A 17,660-nucleotide genomic window follows, 5' to 3' on the forward strand; every position below is an offset into this window, starting at 1 on the left:
ACCTCTAAGAGTCACAGCCCAGAACTCATAGTCAAGAGGTGAGGGAGGAATGGCAGCTTTAAGCCACTTGTAGCACCCTCCTGATTCTGAGTTGCTCTGGGGACTGGAGTGGCCCCTGGTGTTACTTAGACTCCCCATGGCATCTGTCTAGATTCTGACTACCTCCCTGAGCACCCTAGAATCTCCACAGAGCTGTGTGCTGAAGCCCCACCCTGACTTTCTCTTAGCATGTTCCCTATGCCAGACCTTGCAAAGGTGTCCTTGGAAGGCAGACTAGTAGCTGTCTTCTGCAGTGTCTGGATGGTGGGAATCTTCCCCGGATGGTACCTGGGCTTTTAGGGCCCCTTTATGGCACTCTGGCTCATTTGCATGGCACAAAGAGGCTGGAGCAGGGCAAAGTTCTCACCCTAGGTGTCCTACAGGTGGTTTCCCACCTTGAAAGATGAAATCCATTGAATAACACTGAGTCCCTCTAAAAGGGAAGACACTTTTTACCTCAGTATTAACTCCATGAGCTGGATTGACTTTGAATATCCTTTAACTGGAAACCACCTTGAGATGTCAATGTAGAAAGCCCGAACGGGTGCTGTATAAATGCAGATGAATTGCAGGGAACGGGCATGGCCATTTCATCATCCTGGTGAAGTCTTCACTATTAATCGATCTGCAACTTTGGCAGCCCGTGGAAAGGCTGTTGCCTCTTATTACTGTCAGTTCAAGGAGTAGTTTCACTGCATTATATAAAGGTGTCCTACATCCCAGGGGGAAAGAAAAGCCTTTGTTTTATTAGGCTGACAGATGGTAGGAACTGGGAAGCGTCGGATCTGCTGATTACCTAGATAGAAAGAATACTGGCTGACACTGAGCCTGGCAAAAACCTCCCTTGAAATCTGATGTTCTGGCTGGAGGAGAGCTGGAAGCCATCCAGCGTGAATCTCCCAGTAGGATTGTTGCAAACAGTAAGTGTTTAGGGATAAATGGAGATGAAGAACAGAAAGAAAGAAAATCCAAAGGCAAATTAAAAAAGTTGAAATCCTATAAACTCTGTGCAGGTGTGAGGACAGCAGCATCTAGAAAAGAATGTCCGTGGTGTGTTTGCAGCATGGGTACTGGTGCTGGGATGGGGTCAAGTTGGTGTGTTTGGGGCGGGGGTGTTTGTCACATGTAATCTTGTCTGGTTTCAGTGGAGTGTGTGAGGGTGGCAGTGTGTATAGAATAATTAGGCCAGATCCTCTCTCTGGGTACGTCTCCTCAAAGGGGAGGTGGACTGAGCCTGATGAGTACTGCTATTGTATAGATGATGGAAAAATGTTCAAATTTCAAAATTCCCAACAAAAGAGAACCAATTTTTTCACACAATTTTTGGGACAATTTTTTTTTACTTGCTCTTAGCAAAACAAACTTACTGTTTCACTAGTTCCCTTAAATGCCCAAGATCGATATCATCCAGGCTAGCTCACTAGTATATAGAACCATGCAGAAAACATGGTGTAATTTTCACTGAACATTTCACTCTTTGGTTTTTTGGTCAAAATTTAAAATTTGAACAAAACATTTCATCAGAATCATGTAGCCACGATATCTTTGGTCAGTTCCGCCAGTAAATGTTCATATTTTCAAAGGAATTGCTTTTCAGAGCTCTCTTAATACAGCATAGATTCACAGAGTCTGAGGCCAGAAGGGACGATTAGATCGTCTGGTCTGATCTCCTGTCTAACATGAGCCATGACATTTCACCCAGCTACCCCTCTATTGGACTTGACTAAAGCACATCTAAGTTATTTTTTTATTCCCAAATGGTCTAAATTTTTTTTCTGCTAAACACTGATTTTATAGAAAAATATTTGGTGTACCAGTTGTTTCTGAGCCATCATTCTTTTCATCCCCTTCTGTCTTTATTAATAGATCTTTTTTCCCTTATAGTGCTTTCCCCCCCTCCATTACATTTGCAAATGCCCTTATCTTTTCCCTGCCAGTCTGTACTGAAGCTGACATTGTGCATCAATTCCTTCACTTCCCTGCTGTCAGAACAGGGGTGGAGTGGACCCTTGAACCACCCCGATGGCAGATAGCATGTTCCCTCCCCCCTCCAATCCCATCATAGCTCTCATAGTTTATAAAGCAACAGCCTAACAGACTCGCTCTCAAGCTACAGTGGATATTGCACTATTGATTTTCAGTGTGTTGAACAACCTGGAATGTTTTGCCAGGTGCGTTGAGCAAAACAAAGATATTTTCCTGCTTGATTCTCACATGACTCTATATGTAATCCACCTTTTAACAACGCAACATAGCAACTTTTCACAACGCCGACGGGATGTTGGGTCTGGGAGCATAGCCTTGTGGGTAAAATATTGGACAGGGAGTCAGAAGATCTGGTTCTTATTTCTGACTCTACCACAACCGTAGGCAAGTCACTGTAACTGTTCTGTGCCTCAGTTTCCCCACATGCAAAATTGGGATAAAAATACATGCAGGGGATTCTAAGGTTAATATACCAGTGATTAATGAAGAACTTTGAGATCCTTGGACAAAGGGCACTATAGAAATGCAAAGTATTAATTTATTATTGTTTTGTTTCCAAGGGAGCAGTTGCTGTGGTTGACTCAGCAGAGAGAAATGAGTGACTGTTCCTTGTGTATTTCCTCTTACCAAAGAGAGAGGTTGTCACCTTGTACTGAGTGTTACCTACATCATTTCAGGTTTCCACACTCTTTTGAAAGCACAGGCTTTATCTCCCATCTGCAGCACTTCTCTGTGTTGTTCCAATAAAGCCCATAACTTTCCTCCTTTTAACACCCATTGGCAATTCTCCCCCTAGATTCCATCACACAGATGCTGTGACTCAGTCCCTACAGGGTTTGACGGGTAATCACATGTGCACATCAAAGATCGGAGTCCAACTGATATTTTTTTTTCAGCCATGTCAATTTTTCCTAGGTAGCAGGGATAAAGGGAATGTTCTTGGCTAACAAGAAGATTGACAACCAAGTGAAAACTTTCATCACCTACAACAAAGGAAGAGACTGGCGCTTGCTGCAAGCTCCAGACACTGATCTAAGAGGAAACCCTGTTCGTTGCCTCCTAGTAAGTACTGCTTTAAAAAACAACAACAACTTTCCCCCAGGTAACAACACAAAGATGATACAGGCTTTTAAACAATAAATAGGACTGGTCTTCATGGCTATGCTGTATGGCACGGACAGGAAGCTTCATTACAAGGGCACAGTGATGCTAGGCTTGGGCAGCCAGACATTATGGGAAGAGCCAGGCTATTTTATTTTATTTATTTATATATCTTTAATGAAGGAAATGTTCTCCAATAAGGCTTCTTTCTGTAGAGCTGATGATCTCCTCTGAGGCAGCCGGTTCTGTCACAGTGTTGTTGAAATTCTGCACACTAGGTGGGGCAAACGAGCTATTTGTAGATGCCAGCAGGGGACCAGTGCAGGTTTCAGGAAGGATCTTCCTGAGATATGGCAGTCACCAGAGATGGGCACAAGCTGCAGAATTAAAAGGGGGATGGGGGCTTTGCCGTGTCTATTGTAGGTAATTTATTATTAGATGTTTCTTGTTTTTCACTTATGTTGCATAGCCAGAGACTAGGGCAGTCAACACATTACAAAAATCTGTGTGTTTATGTATAAAATCGTTAGCAAAACCAACTCAGAGGAGTTTCTATGGAATTTTGCAACTGTTTCAAAATAAATATCCTAGTCTCACCTCCCATGCCCATACAGAGATTGGGATAGTAATCTGGACACCCCCACAGCTCCGACTGTTGGGAGCCAGTCAGGATCAGGAAGCACTTCCCATAATGGTCTCGCTGTACTTGTGTCTTTGCTGTAGCCACCTGCTGTCTCTCATCATCGGCTTTGATGGTAAACTCTTTGGGGCAGGGACCATCTTCTCATTGTGCGAGTACAGCCTCTAGCACTGTGGGGCCCCGATCCCTGGCTGGGGCCCCAAAGTGCTACGGCAACAGTATGTAATAAACACCTGTGGTAGGTGCATGGTGTCTGCCTGGAAGTGCTTATAGTCAAATCCAAGTGCATCTAGATCAAAGGGTTCTGGCTCAGCCCATTATAAATATAGTGGCCATTTGCAAAATTCAGATCTGGGTCAGGGCTTTGGTTTGGGTTCATCTCCTGTAACACAAATGATGTACCCCAGCAGAAGAGCCCAGCTCATTTGCAGTGGGGGTATGTACTTTCTCAACAGGGTACCTAGGGATTTACTAGCCTTTTTACAGAACAGTGGGACTTTCACACAGAAATGACGGAGACATCAAGAGGAGAAGGTTACTAGGGTGGCGGGCAAGGGGCAGATTAGATCAGCACAACAAAATGCAGATATTTCTCCAAAGGTTAACTGAGCCTCTTGGGTGTGCAGAACCGAGCAGGGCATCTTATGAGAACAGTTTCTCCTGTAAGATTTTCAGGACTTGTTGCTTCTAGTCAAGGCAAGAAAAATACAAAAATTTACAAAATTTACAAAATGTATTTACAAAAATACATACAAGAACCCCAAACTCTTACTGGACAAGTCACTTTCCCCTCTCTGCCTCAGTTTTCCCATATATAAAATGGGGATCATGATACTGACATCCTTTGCAAAGCACTTTGAGATCTACTGATAAAAAGTGCTGTATAAGAGTTAGGTGGTTATTATTAACAAATAAATTTGTTAGTCTCTAAGGTGCCACAAGTACTCCTTTTCTTTTTGCAAATACAGACTAACACGGCTGCTACTCTGTAACCTATTATTATTGTGTTTTAGTACTTCTTCTGTTTCTGCAAAACTGGCAAGAATTGGGGGCAGAGGGGGAGTGGAAATGACACGTAAGGAAAAATAAGTGGATTTTATAGGCCTTCAGAAAAGTTGAGACTTGAGTTCTGAGCAAGGTAGGTTCTTACTTTATCCACACCATTTAGCTAGCCCCTAATTGTGGCACATAAGAGGTGGGAAGTTAGTGGACAGAGCCCTATGTTTTTCCCACTCCACCTACGCTCCTTGCCTCCCATTCCCCAGAGAGCCAAAGTAGAAATGAGCAGCAGTCCTGCAACAGGATCTTCAAAGTAATGAAGGAATCCGAGAGCTATAGGAATGTCTGGCAGACTGAAGGGACTAGGATTTTGGAGGGTTTGGGGTCTGGTCTGGGAGCCCAGTCCTGTAAGACTGAAGATAAACCAACAGCAGTTTCAGCTTCTGAATCTTACATGTAATCATACTGAGTATTTATATTTTTATTAATTGTTATTCTATATATTACAGTAGCACCCAATCAGGATGGGAGTTTCATGGTATTGGGGAAACTCTGTTAGGTATATAGTTGTTATGCTCCTCATTTTACAGCTGGAGAAGGTGTTGCACTGAGTTCAGTGGGGTTGCCCTGCTGTGAACGAGAGCAGAATTTTGCCTAGAGAAGTTAAGTGAGTTGCTCAAGGTCATGCATCCGGACAGTGTCACAGCACCAATTATCCCTGTAGAGCTATTTACCCTTGGCCCCAGGGTCAGCCCACTGGTCTACACTGCCTCACCAATATCCGGGCTTGCTTTGCATCCTGTTGCAGAGATGTAACAGCTATCATGATACCTGTAGAAACAGCCCACAGCTTTTCCCAGTTTGTAGCTGAGTCGCCGGTAGCCACAACATAGGTTACCTGTGCCCTTGGGCTAGAGACAGGATTTACAAAGCGCACAACTCTAGTAACACTGACTGTAGTGCACTGGTTATGAGCCATTTACACTGGGGAGAGGGCAGCTCCTGATGACAAAGGGTGGTTGCTCTTTTTTTGCTGTTCTTAAACACTCTCTTCTTAAGAACTGGATAGCAAAGTTTTGGATAACCTCATGATTATCAACAGGATCATAGCTATGCAAGCCAAAGGCAACACCCGGCTTCATCTCATACAGTGCTGTGGCTGAGTGCATGTCATCTGACAGCAAGCTGAGAGATGATGGGGCAGGAACAAGAGCTGGGGAACTCAGTCCTGCATGAAATGGCCATACCGCTCCCCAGCTATTAATTTACTCCTGACTAATATGAGCAGTAAGGTCAAGGGGGGACTGCCCAGCCAAGCACCTCTTTGTACTCTGGATTCCATTTAAATTTCTTCACACGTGCCCATTCTCCATCCAAATCTTGCCCCATTTTCCCCGTTTGCTCTCTTGACTAATGGAACAAGCACATCATTGGTTTGTTTATTTCCAGTCTGTGCAGGGGACTATGTCTCCTGTTTAACCTACATCCCACGTAGCCTCCAGTAGGTGCTGGAGAGCAGCAACCTTGCACTCCCTGTCACGCATTGGGCTGGGAACTGGATGATCTAGGCCTAAATATCAGGCCTGATCTAATGTCCATATGACTCTGTCCACTGATTTCAGTCGGCTTTGGGTCATTGCCTGTAGGAGTAGGGAATGGGAAGGAATGGGGCCCTCCCTCACTCATCTTACAGCATTGCACAAACTGGCCAGGTGAAATACATGGTCAGAGGGGCTTGTTTGTTTTTCAGCCTTCCCCTGGAGTGTCAAATTATAGAAACAGGTAGGATGCCACACCCATTGGCTGAGCCAGTATGGATACTTCTTCATGCTTAGGTATTAACAAGGGATGGAATACCAGAAGATCAGGGACCAACTAGGGCACAGAAGGTCTGGATCACAGGTTGAGCTAGAAATGTGCAAGGAAGGAATTAGAAGAAACCTGAACTAAACGGACTTACTAGCACGTGCTGGGACAGGTCTTCTTTCTGAAAGAGCCAGCTGCCAGTTTTCCTTTCGTTGGTTGAATAAAAGTGAGAGCCTTGTAGCAGGGGAGAGGAAGGGGGGAACTGTACAGAAAATGCACCGGTGATGCGAAGTAAGAGAGCAACAAGCTTTGAGTTGGAGGAGAGACCCAAGCTGTTAAAAATCTTCTTTCAATTTTGGGGCTAGTGGCAGTGAGATTGGCACGTCTTGAGTCCTCACGCTGCACAGAGTCACAGAAAGCAGAGCACTGAGATTGGCTGAGCAGAACTGCTAGAAATGTAGTAGAGGCTTGAAAATAAACCAGGGCTCCATGGGGACATTTTGATCAGAAGGAGCACAGGAAAAGGGACTTGTGGAAGTGCTATAGAAATAGGATATTGTGCCCAATGGGGCAGGGTTTTAGGCTGGGGCTTGCAAAAGCACCTCGGGGTGTTAGTTACCCAGCTTTGAGTGGGCACAATGGGGTTTGAATCCATGACTAGGGCTCCTACGCACTACCACAAAATGAATCAATCATAACAACAAATAATGATGTCTCAGTATCATAGGAGAGATGATAGGCTGTGCAGGGGTAGGCCTAAAAGCGGAGACCAGAAGCTGGTGTTTGATGCGGTGGAGAAGGGGGAACCAGTGGAAGGAAGCAAAGAGGGGGTCAAAGTGACAAGCCAGGATACCTTTGCATGGATGTACATGGGGCAAGAACGCGTTTGTCAAAGCCAAAGAGGAGAAGGTTGCAGTAGTCAAGATGCAAGACGATGAGAAGCTGAACAATAGTTTTAGCTGTGTGGGTGGAGAGGAAAGGTCAGCTTTTAGGTGGTGCTCTAATCTTGGTTGAGGCATCTAGGCATTACTGCATTATGACAGGCAGGATGTCAGCTCTTGCACTGGGGCCTGGGTCTTAGTACTTGTTTTTATATACCCTGAATCTATGTAATAATGATGGCAATAATAGCTGGCTTTTATATAGCACTTTTCATCAGTGGGGCTTACACCTATACAATATATATCTATGAAGTGATACAAATACAAGATAAAAGGAAACCTCAAGCAGCATAATCTAAAAGGATTGAAGTCTAAGAAGCGAGCTAATCTCCTCCCGACACGGCCATTGGGCTCATCTTTGTAGGAGTGGTACTTGCTGGCTTTGGTGGTTGACATCCTTATTGAGGGACTCGCATTTCAAACTCTGAGAGGCATAAGTATGTCCACAGCAGGGACAATATTATGCTCCAAGTGACCATCCTGAACTAGCCAAAGGAAGGCCTACCATTAACAGGTTGGCATTTGAAAAAAGTTTGCTATGCTACAGCATTGCAGATACATCCTTTCACTCAGTAAATCACAACCTTTCTAGTCTTCACTGTAGGTCTCATCCATGTCTAACTTCTATGAATCGTTCTGGGGCACGGTGCCCATTCTCTGGTTAATCATGATCTTCTTCCCACTCCTAGAAGGGTGTTGGAGGGCAGTGGGTGTACCTTTGTTTCTCATGTATGCTCTGTGGGGTTCCTCCAGTCTTTGCAGATGCACGTGGTAGAGATCGTACTTACATCACTACCACAGAGTGCATGTGTTATTATTGGACCAAATCCTGAGAAAGGAGCTGAGCAACTCCAGTTCCTGTTAGTTTCAGTGGAGGCTTCATGTGCTCTCACCTCTCTAGTTTGTCTGTGTGCCAGGCACTCTGCAAACATAGAAGACCCATCCCCTGCCCCTCTACATCCTTTTCCCACCCACAGATCTTCATGCCTTCTGCCCCTAGTTCCAGTCCACCAAACACACTCTCTCCTCTCATCCAAACCACCCAGATTCTCAGTCTTGCTGTTCTACCCCTCCTCTGCCCTTTCCCTATTCGGCACTCTCATCCCCTCTGGGTTTGATGCTCTGTCTTTTTGCAACCTGTGTAAAATCCTCCAAAGAGATCCATGCTCACAGAGGCTCATTGTCTCCAGTTGGACACTGCATGGGAGCGAGGGATCTTGAGTGGGGATCTGTTTGTAAGATTGGACCCTGAGATTGTAAGCTCCTTGGCTTAGGATATCTGTCCCTTTTAAAATCGTAATAATAATGAATGATGAATAATACCAGCAGTTGCATGCACAATGTATCTGTGGCATCTCCTACTCCTCTCCTCTTTGTTGTTGTCCTTACAATTTTGCCTTGTTACTATGGCATGGAACAGATCTCTTTAAATAAAAGGAATCAAAAGAGTGGGAGAGAGAACCAGCTTTTCGCTGCCAGGATTTGAAAGACAGTTTGGGGTTTGCCTTTTCATTAGACTGCCCGTGTCAATACATAGCGGCTTGCAGTGCTTCGCTCACAGAGCTGTGCTAATGGTATCCTCAGACCTTGTTACACTGTTGTTCACAGACTGGCTGGCATATGTCCCTCGGGCTGGCGTTCCATTTGCTTCCAGCTTTTGGGTTTTTTTTCTATTTTGCAATTAGCTTTTTTTTTTTTAGCCTTCAGGAAAGGAGTAAGGAAAGCTAGGTTCTCACGGATTGTCCACAATAGCAGGGGACCCCTTCCAGTCCTCTGTTCTGATGTTCCATGGTCATCACTCTGATGTACGAATGACCATTGGGAAGGGAGAATGAATGGGATGCCCTTTATGACTTGTCTCTTCTCCCCCACCCCACTCTTTTTCTCCAGCCCTATTGTTCGCTGCATCTTCACCTAAAGGTTTCAGAGAACCCCTACACTTCAGGAAACATCGCCAGCCGAGATACTGCCCCTAGCATTATCGTGGCTTCTGGTATGAAACATTCAGTTACTATCTGTTGTCCATAAATTGTTGTATACATCAGATTCCACCTATTGCATTCCCACTGTGTATGGAAATAGAAGTATTTGGACTTTGATCTTGTAATTAAGTTTCCCTGCCAAACTGAAATCACAATTCTTCCCCCTCCCCAACACTGAAATCCTTTGCTTAGGAAAAGGTAAAAATCCATTTGTACCACTGAGGCAGCTCGCTTTCTGATGTCCTAAAATGTTGTTGTTGCACTGAATCAGGTTCTCCTTACAGGTAACATCGGTACCGAATTGTCAGACAATGACATCAGCATGTTTGTTTCATCGGACGCTGGGAACACGTGGAGACAGGTAAATAACGTGAAGCACAGCCTTGAGTGTCAAATGAAGGGAAGGTGAGTTGCTTTAAAAAGGCGATCTGTTTTTTTTTTTTTTCCTTTTTGGTGGCAGAATAATTGGTACTAACCCAAGCGAAGGGTAATTCCTACTGGCTTTTTTCTGATGCTATTTCTTGTTAAAAAGTGGGAATGTGTCCCTGCCACCAAGGCTGGTATTTTCAAATACAGCTGAAGGGAGTTTGGTTGTGGCTTTCCATGGGAGTTTAGCTGCACTAGAGTTTTGGGTGGCTGGAGCAGACATCTAGAGAAGGAAGGCTCAGTGGTAGGGCACTTGCATAGGATTTGGGAGAGCCAGGTTCAATCCTTGCCATAGACTTTCTGTGTGTGTGTGCAAATTACTTAGCTTCTCTGTGCCTCAGTTTCCCATCTATAAAATGGGGATAATAAAACTGCCCGGCCTCATGGAGGTGTTGTGAAGATAAATTAAACATTGTGAGGCATTCAGATACTATGGCATAGAAATTGCCACAGTGGATCAGGCCAGTTGTCCTTGTTGGACCAGTTGCTTCTAAGGAAGGAGTTAACCTTAGAAATGTACACGTGTCCATGGACCTATCCAAAAGAGGAAAATTCTACCACGCCCCTGCCAACAAGTGGTTGGCTTGTTCCGGGAAGGGGATATAAACCCTCATGCTTTAGGACCTGATCCAAAGCCTGTTGAAATCAATAGGAGCCTTTCCATTGACTTGAATCGGCTTTGGATCAGGGCCTTAGATTACTAGCCCACTTCTAATAAACTTGGTTAGGAGGAAACGTTTGCCTTTGGACACATTATCCCATAACTGCCTACTCCAGGGTTTCTTCTCTGAAGCATCTGGTGCTGGCCACCCTGAGACAGGATATTGAACTACAGGACTTGATCCAATATGCTGGTTCTTTCATTCCTATGTTCCTAAGCATGAATGTTTGGGTTGCTTACATTTTGTATCCTGTCTAATATAACGGTGTATATTCTTAGTATCCATATAAATGTCTAGTTTTTTCCCCAATATGATTAAGTTTTTGTCCTCAGTAATATCCTATGGCACTGAATAGTACAGGTTAACATGTGTTTAGTTTAAAAAAAAAATCTTCCCTTTTATTAAGTTTTCTGCCTTCCTATTTCATTGGCAGTCACCTTTTTTCATTTATTATGAGAGGACAAGTGCTGTCTCTTATTCCTTTCATATTACTCTTAGTTATACCCTTGTGTGAACCTCAACAGTTCCTCTCCCTTCTGATGATTACACCCTCCAAACAGTTATCAAGGATCCCCATCCAGTCCTTGGTCACTAGCATGACCACTGCAAAGACAAACAGTCTCTAAAATACAAGGTCCTCTCTGACCCGAACAGCACAGCAGAATCATGAGCATATTTTCTTCTTGATGGAGCACATCAAGCCAAGGACTTAACCTGAAAGAAGATGGATGAGAATGAAAAATATCTCGTGTTCTGCTCGGACTATAAATCTCACACACAGAAGCAAAGCCTCATGACACACGAGTTAGACACTGTGATTACTGAAACAAATGTGTTTGCCCCCTTCCCTCCCCACTGTTCTGCATCTTAATTAAATATCCCTTACTCTGAGAGCACATAACTAATGAGATTTAGCAATCAGGTAGAAGGCTGGATAATCTAATGCATGGCTGCTATGCACCATTAAATATGTTGTAATAATTAGCTGGCATTTATTTAACATGCAATAATTCTCATACATTGAAATTAAGTGTATAGTTAGATGTTTTTGACAATGCAAATAGTCAGTCTTGGACTGGCAGTTGCTCTGCCTTGCAGGAGAGATGAGTTTGGGGGTGGGGAGCGCCATTGCTTGGGCCCTGACTCTGAAGTGTCTGATACTGGCCCTGATGATTGAAGGGTGCTGGATTCAAGGGACCACTGTTCTGACTCACTCTGTATATTCCAGCATTCCAGTGTTCGCATGGGCTGGAAGCAGTGGGGAAATGGAGAACAGAGTCCTTCATGTTGCTATACAGCACTTCCCTTTCCCGCAACCCCTCCCCCAGAGATCAACATTTATGGAGTCTGGATGTTGCTCCCATTTTAAAAAAAAGAAGGATGAGTCAAGCCGATATGAGCGGTGGAGAGGAGTTCCGAAGGTGAATAGAGGGAGAAAATGGCAGGGATTTCCAGGGACACTCGCAAAACTATTTCTCTGTGGTACTTACCTGACCCGCATCTCTGCAGTATCTGAGTGCTCACACTGTTAGTGTGTTCCTCTTCATCACACCCCTGCGAGGTAGGGAAGTGCTGTTATTTCCATTCTACGGGAACTGGTGGGGAACTGAGTCACAGAGAGACTCTGAGTTGTCCAAGGTCACACAGAGAGTCTAGGGCAGACTAGGGAAATGAACCTATGTCTCTCAAGTCCCAAGCAAGCATGAACCACTGGACTGACTTTCCTCTCTACTGGAAATGTGCCTTTATTCTTGCTGGATCTGAGTGAATAATTAATAAAATGAATAATTTGTTCGATGGATCTTCTCACCTTTTTGTTGGAGAAATGGCTGCAAATAGATCCTGGGTCTCCATCATTTATTTGCTATTCAAGAGCATTTTACAAAACTCCTTTTCGTTCCATGGCTCGCTATTTGAAATCCAAAATTCGAGCTCTGTTGTGATCGGTCACAGAGTAGCATATCTTCTCTCTGATTGGAAGAGTGCAACTCTTATGATCAGGTGTGTACATTTAGAACCTGGTCTTGTGTCATTGAAGTGGATGGAAGCTTTTCCATCGAGGTCAATGGACATGAGATTAGACCCCTAAAATCTGAATTCCTAAATTAGCCAAGCAGTGATCTTAAAATGTGCTATCTGAGGACTACTACCAAAACTGGACTACATGGATGTTTGCAGAAGAAGAATGTAAAAGGGACCCGGCCAAAGGAAACCTGTTTTAATATGTAAACAAATACTGAGGGAAATAATTTTTTGCATTGTTTGCCCAGCTCTCTTTGTTCTCTCAAACCCCTCCCATATGGTCTTTGTAAGACACCTGCAAAGTGAAGCTTCCTGCACCTCAAACAAAGCTCCCCACTCTGCAGGGTAGGGATGAGTGATGATCTAAAAGTATCACATTTCAAATAGATTCTCCCTACCAGGTAGCAGGATGAAATTCATTTGACAAGGGGGCAGCAAGATAGCAATGTAAAAAATCGGAACTGTCTGGGTAATAACGTGTCTTTCCCCTGCTCCGTAGTTTGGTAAACATATTCCCATCCAGTGCCTCTTCCTGAATAAGAGTGTGGCCTTTTATCAAGGCTAAGGAAAACAGACCTGGGTATATGTATGTTTTGCAGATCTTTGAAGAGGAGCACAGTGTTTTGTACCTGGATCAAGGTGGAGTCCTGGTCGCCATGAAACACACATCTTTGCCTATCAGACATCTATGGTAATGACTGTGACCGTGCTGATCCCATTTGTCAGGGAGTCCTTCATTCCAGATTATGTGCTGCTGGCAGTTAAACTGTGACTAATTTTGTTCAGCTAAATGCCGGAATATGTCAATTAAGAAATTTACAGGCATTCACTCCGATAAGGCTAAAGTGGTGCCGGTGACTTCACACGTAAGTGCAAGTGGGGAAACAGGTTATTTAGTTCTGGCACCAGATCCTCAGTGATGGTAAATCAGCATCATTCCATTAAAATCAGTGGAACTACACTGATCTGCCCAGGTGAAGGTTTGGCCCCTTGAGTCTGGCCATTAAGTTGGAGTTTGGAGTAGGCTCAGTCTCCTGATGGGTTCCAAATGTGCTTTATTTGCAAATCAGTGGCTGAAATTATCTCCGAGATGGAGGGCAGCAGTTCGGCCACAACTTTATTCGATCGCATCAGGGCTATCCAACGCATAAAGTAGCATTGTCACCACTAGGAGCAGCTGTTGTACTACCCGGACAGAGCATCGCTTTGTGCTGTTTATCCTTACGCAGCCAGCCCTACAGTCAGCGTCTTGCCAATATCGAACACACACAGATCTAGGTTTTAGAAAGCGACAAGTGGTTTTGGATTTTCATCGTGAGACGCCTGAAAGGGACCCCGTTTTCAGAAAGTGCCAAGCTCCTGCACTCTGAAAATAGCTCCTTTTAAGGTATCTCAAGCTGAAAGATCACAAGTCACTTTTTAAAAATCTTGGCTGTGGAGTCCTGTGGATTGCCTTTAAAATTACAGTCTCACACATGACTTCATGAGTTACCACCTCTTAAGTATTGGCCACTGATTAGCAGTATCATGCCAGACTAGCTTGATCAATGCTCTGATTTATGATGCCCAAAACAAGTAGTTCTTTCTAGGACTTAGACTGCGGTGGCCAAGAGCAGAGACAGCTGTTTGTTAGCTCTGGCAGGCTAAAAGGATTCAGCAGTAGTGGGATGGAGACCTTTTAGCCAAACCAGAAGAAATCTTTGTGTGGGGCATTAAAATCAAGATTATCAAAAGCGACTTGGTTTTGGAAGCCTCAGCATTATGATGCTCACCCTGTGACATCTGAAAAGGGCCTGATTTTCAGAGGGTGGGTGCTCAGAATGTGCTGCAAATCAAGCACCTTTAAAGCAACTCAGAGTAGGCACCCAAAATCCTTAGTCATATTTTTTAAAACTTGGCCTGCCTCGCTGTTGAGGCTGCTCCTACCTTTTGTCTCTTTATGTCGAGCAGCTCCATTTCCTGCAGCTGTGTCTGAGAGATGGTGACGCTTCTGCTTTTCCCACTAGGTTAAGTTTCGATGAAGGGAGATCCTGGAGCAAGTACAGCTTCACGTCCATCCCACTCTTTGTTGATGGGGTATTGGGTGAGCCCGGCGAGGAGACTCTGATCATGACGTAAGTGACCGTGTAAAGGGAAAACAGCCAACATCAAGTAAACTCTGATGAGAACTGCACCATAAACGCTTCCTTGGGCCAGATCCTTCTGTAAAGACACCTCTGTCCAGGCTATGTATGGGACCACGCTACTATTTTTAGGTGCTAGCTCCAAAAGAGCTAGCATGTGTACATCTCCCTGAACTGGGAAGTCTACAGTGTGGATGTACCCTCTGATGCTTCTGAAAATTTGACCCTGGGTAAATGCCATACTGAGCAGGCTGCATTGGCAATGCCTTTGAATGTATAAACTCTTCCTTCCTGTGCTCTGTAGAGTGTTCGGACACTTCAGCCATCGCTCGGAGTGGCAGCTGGTGAAAGTGGACTACAAGTCCATTTTTGACAGGAGATGTGCAGAAGAGGACTACCGGCCGTGGCAGCTCCATAGCCAGGTAAGAAGCATGAAACTGGATGTGAGTTGAGGTCTTGATGATTCTGCAGCTGAACACTGGTGAAGACCAAGCTCTTTTCCTGCTAACTTGGTGGCTCAGAGTCACCGGATGAAATTATTACTGGTCTGTAATATTTCATTTCAATTATACACTGACTTCAAGCTGCAGCCTATGGGCTGCTTCCATCTCTATGGATGCAAGCCAGGTCTTAGAAAGAAGCAGGTGTTCCAAGTTTTCCCTGGACACCTGCAAGCATGGCTCAGATAGTCATGTAGGCCCAGATCCTCAAAAGTAAATAGGCATCTAAGTGCCAATACAGTCAATGGGAGTTAGGCACCTAAATACTTTTGGGAATCTAGGCCCTAGAGTATAATTCCTAGCTCATGACACTTTTTACTTGGTGTTTTATATTCTGTAGGGTTATTATAAACTATGGCCCAAATGATCTAGTGGCTTATTGAAGTCAATAGAGCTGAACTCCTTTACACTGTCAGAGAATAGGGCATATCTATTTATAAACTTCTTGGGAAAGGGTTTAAGAGGCAATATCAAATTAAAGTGGGCTGGGCTTAGATTGACTGTTCCAGTGAGACACACATGCCACCCTGAAGTCCCAACTGTGGGTCAGATGGTCAGCTGATGTACATCTCCTGTGAAGTCAGTGGAGCAACTGGGCACTGTTCTGCCCTTCATTTACATGAGCCAGGCACAGCTGTGAAAAAAACTCCATTTACATCCAGGAATTCAAATTGGAGTAAAATATAACAAGCCTGACAAATGTATTTTGTTTTTGTCTTTCTGTGCGTGCATAAGCTAAAAAGCCAAGGTCTGCACAGTCCATCGCCTGCTTCTGAGCACGTGAAACTATTAATGGAAGACTGCCCCAAATTCTTGCCTCGAGATTGGGTTCCTATTGAGAGTGCAAGTCTGAGCCTTCTCTTCTGTGATTTCCCTAGAGAAAAAAAAATATTTTGCAGGGTGCTTGAGTCAGTTATATAACAAGTGTTTGAGTTCAGGGCATAACAGACAATACGCTCATCCTGCACTCCAAATGTTTGGAGTAGCTTTATGTACAAACAAATGACAGAGTTCAGTAGAGCTGGTTAGCTGAAAAAGAAGACTTAAAAAATGGACTAGCTCAGTCTCTTCAGTATCTCAGACATCAGAGGGATCAGTCTGTGCTGTCAGTTGTTACAGTACTTACGGTACAAATCCATCTGATCCGCAAATCAAAACTCTGGATTCAAATACTCCTGGACTTCGTGGAAAAGTTTTTGGTCCACATTTGGATACACACATTAGCCAATAGGGCCAGATTGTCTGCTGGTATACATTATGCAGACCCTTTGGCTTCAACAGTGGTTGCTGCTCCTCTACACCAATAGAGAATTTGGCCCACAGAATCATCCTGTAATACAGTCAACACAACTGTTAAAATTTACCAAATTGGGGTGACAAAAATGATAACGATGGCGTAAGGATAGACTGTTTTGTTTTTGATTTCAGGGAGAAGCATGCATTATGGGAGCAAAACGGATCTACAGGAAACGCAAATCGGAGAAGAAGTGCATGCAGGGAAAATACGCTGGGGCCATGGCATCGGAACCATGTGTTTGCACAGAGGCAGACTTTGATTGGTGAGCAATGCAGATGGGATACACATGAGAGATGTGTTTCTGCCCATGCCAACATGAGACTCACTTGATCTGCATACAAAGGGTTAGCCTTGCAGATATATAGAGGAGTATGTTTGGGCAGGTATGTAGATCGATCACCCCCTGCTGGTGTAAGGAAAAAGCAACAGCTCAGGAAAAGAGTGACTCAGAGATCTGCTGGAACAGGCAGCATTAACCTCCCCGAAGAAATTGTCAGGATCACCATTTGCAAAGGCTCCAACGAGGCTGAATTGACATAATCACCTGTTGTCTAGCTCATGTCCCTATCCTGTGCAGCATTGCACACTTTGGGGGCTGAACTGTCTAGGTGTGAACTCCTGAGCAGAGAGGTATTGTGGTTATTTTGTGCTGCTCCAAGCTCATCTGCAGGTGCCCTTTCCATTGCCAGAGGCCCTCCACCAGGATCTGTGACATGTTGTGAATTCAACCCATAAGCTAAAAGAAAAGGAGTACTTGTGGCACCTTAGAGACTAACCAATTTATTTGAGCAGAAGCTTTCGTGAGCTACAGCTCACTTCATCGCATGTCACTAGTACTCCTTTTCGTTTTGCGAATACAGACTAACACGGCTGCTACTCTGAAACCCATAAGCTGTAACATGGGGCCTAAGAGATTCAGCTCATACGCTATTTGCAGCCTTGTTGTATGTGTTGCTCCAAGGATATGATGATTTTTACTTGTTTTTGTCCTCTCTTATAATTGATTTTTTTTTCAGTATAAAACAGACAGCCAGTAAAAGCCAAGACAAATGAATAAAAACAACTGGTGCCATAAATTAACTCTGCAAGTGTAACTTCAAACCTGATAAGCTGCTTTAATGATCTCATCTTCAAAG

The 17,660-nt window shown here is 44.2% G+C and overlaps 1 protein-coding gene across 1 annotated transcript in view; it reads left to right on the top strand.

Moving 5' to 3' along the window:
* SORCS1 (sortilin related VPS10 domain containing receptor 1) overlaps nt 1-17,660 on the top strand; it is a 424,169-nt gene that overhangs the window by 340,932 nt on the left and 65,577 nt on the right. Inside the window, exons 10-16 of the mRNA XM_073354427.1 lie at nt 2,941-3,087; nt 9,403-9,505; nt 9,779-9,855; nt 13,204-13,295; nt 14,611-14,718; nt 15,032-15,149; nt 16,656-16,786. Of these exons, the coding sequence (XP_073210528.1) occupies nt 2,941-3,087; nt 9,403-9,505; nt 9,779-9,855; nt 13,204-13,295; nt 14,611-14,718; nt 15,032-15,149; nt 16,656-16,786 (776 nt within the window). The remainder of the gene's footprint in view (nt 1-2,940; nt 3,088-9,402; nt 9,506-9,778; nt 9,856-13,203; nt 13,296-14,610; nt 14,719-15,031; nt 15,150-16,655; nt 16,787-17,660) is intronic.

The sequence above is a fragment of the Lepidochelys kempii genome, chromosome 7, assembly GCF_965140265.1.
Source record: "Lepidochelys kempii isolate rLepKem1 chromosome 7, rLepKem1.hap2, whole genome shotgun sequence".
Lineage (NCBI taxonomy): Eukaryota > Metazoa > Chordata > Testudines > Cheloniidae > Lepidochelys > Lepidochelys kempii.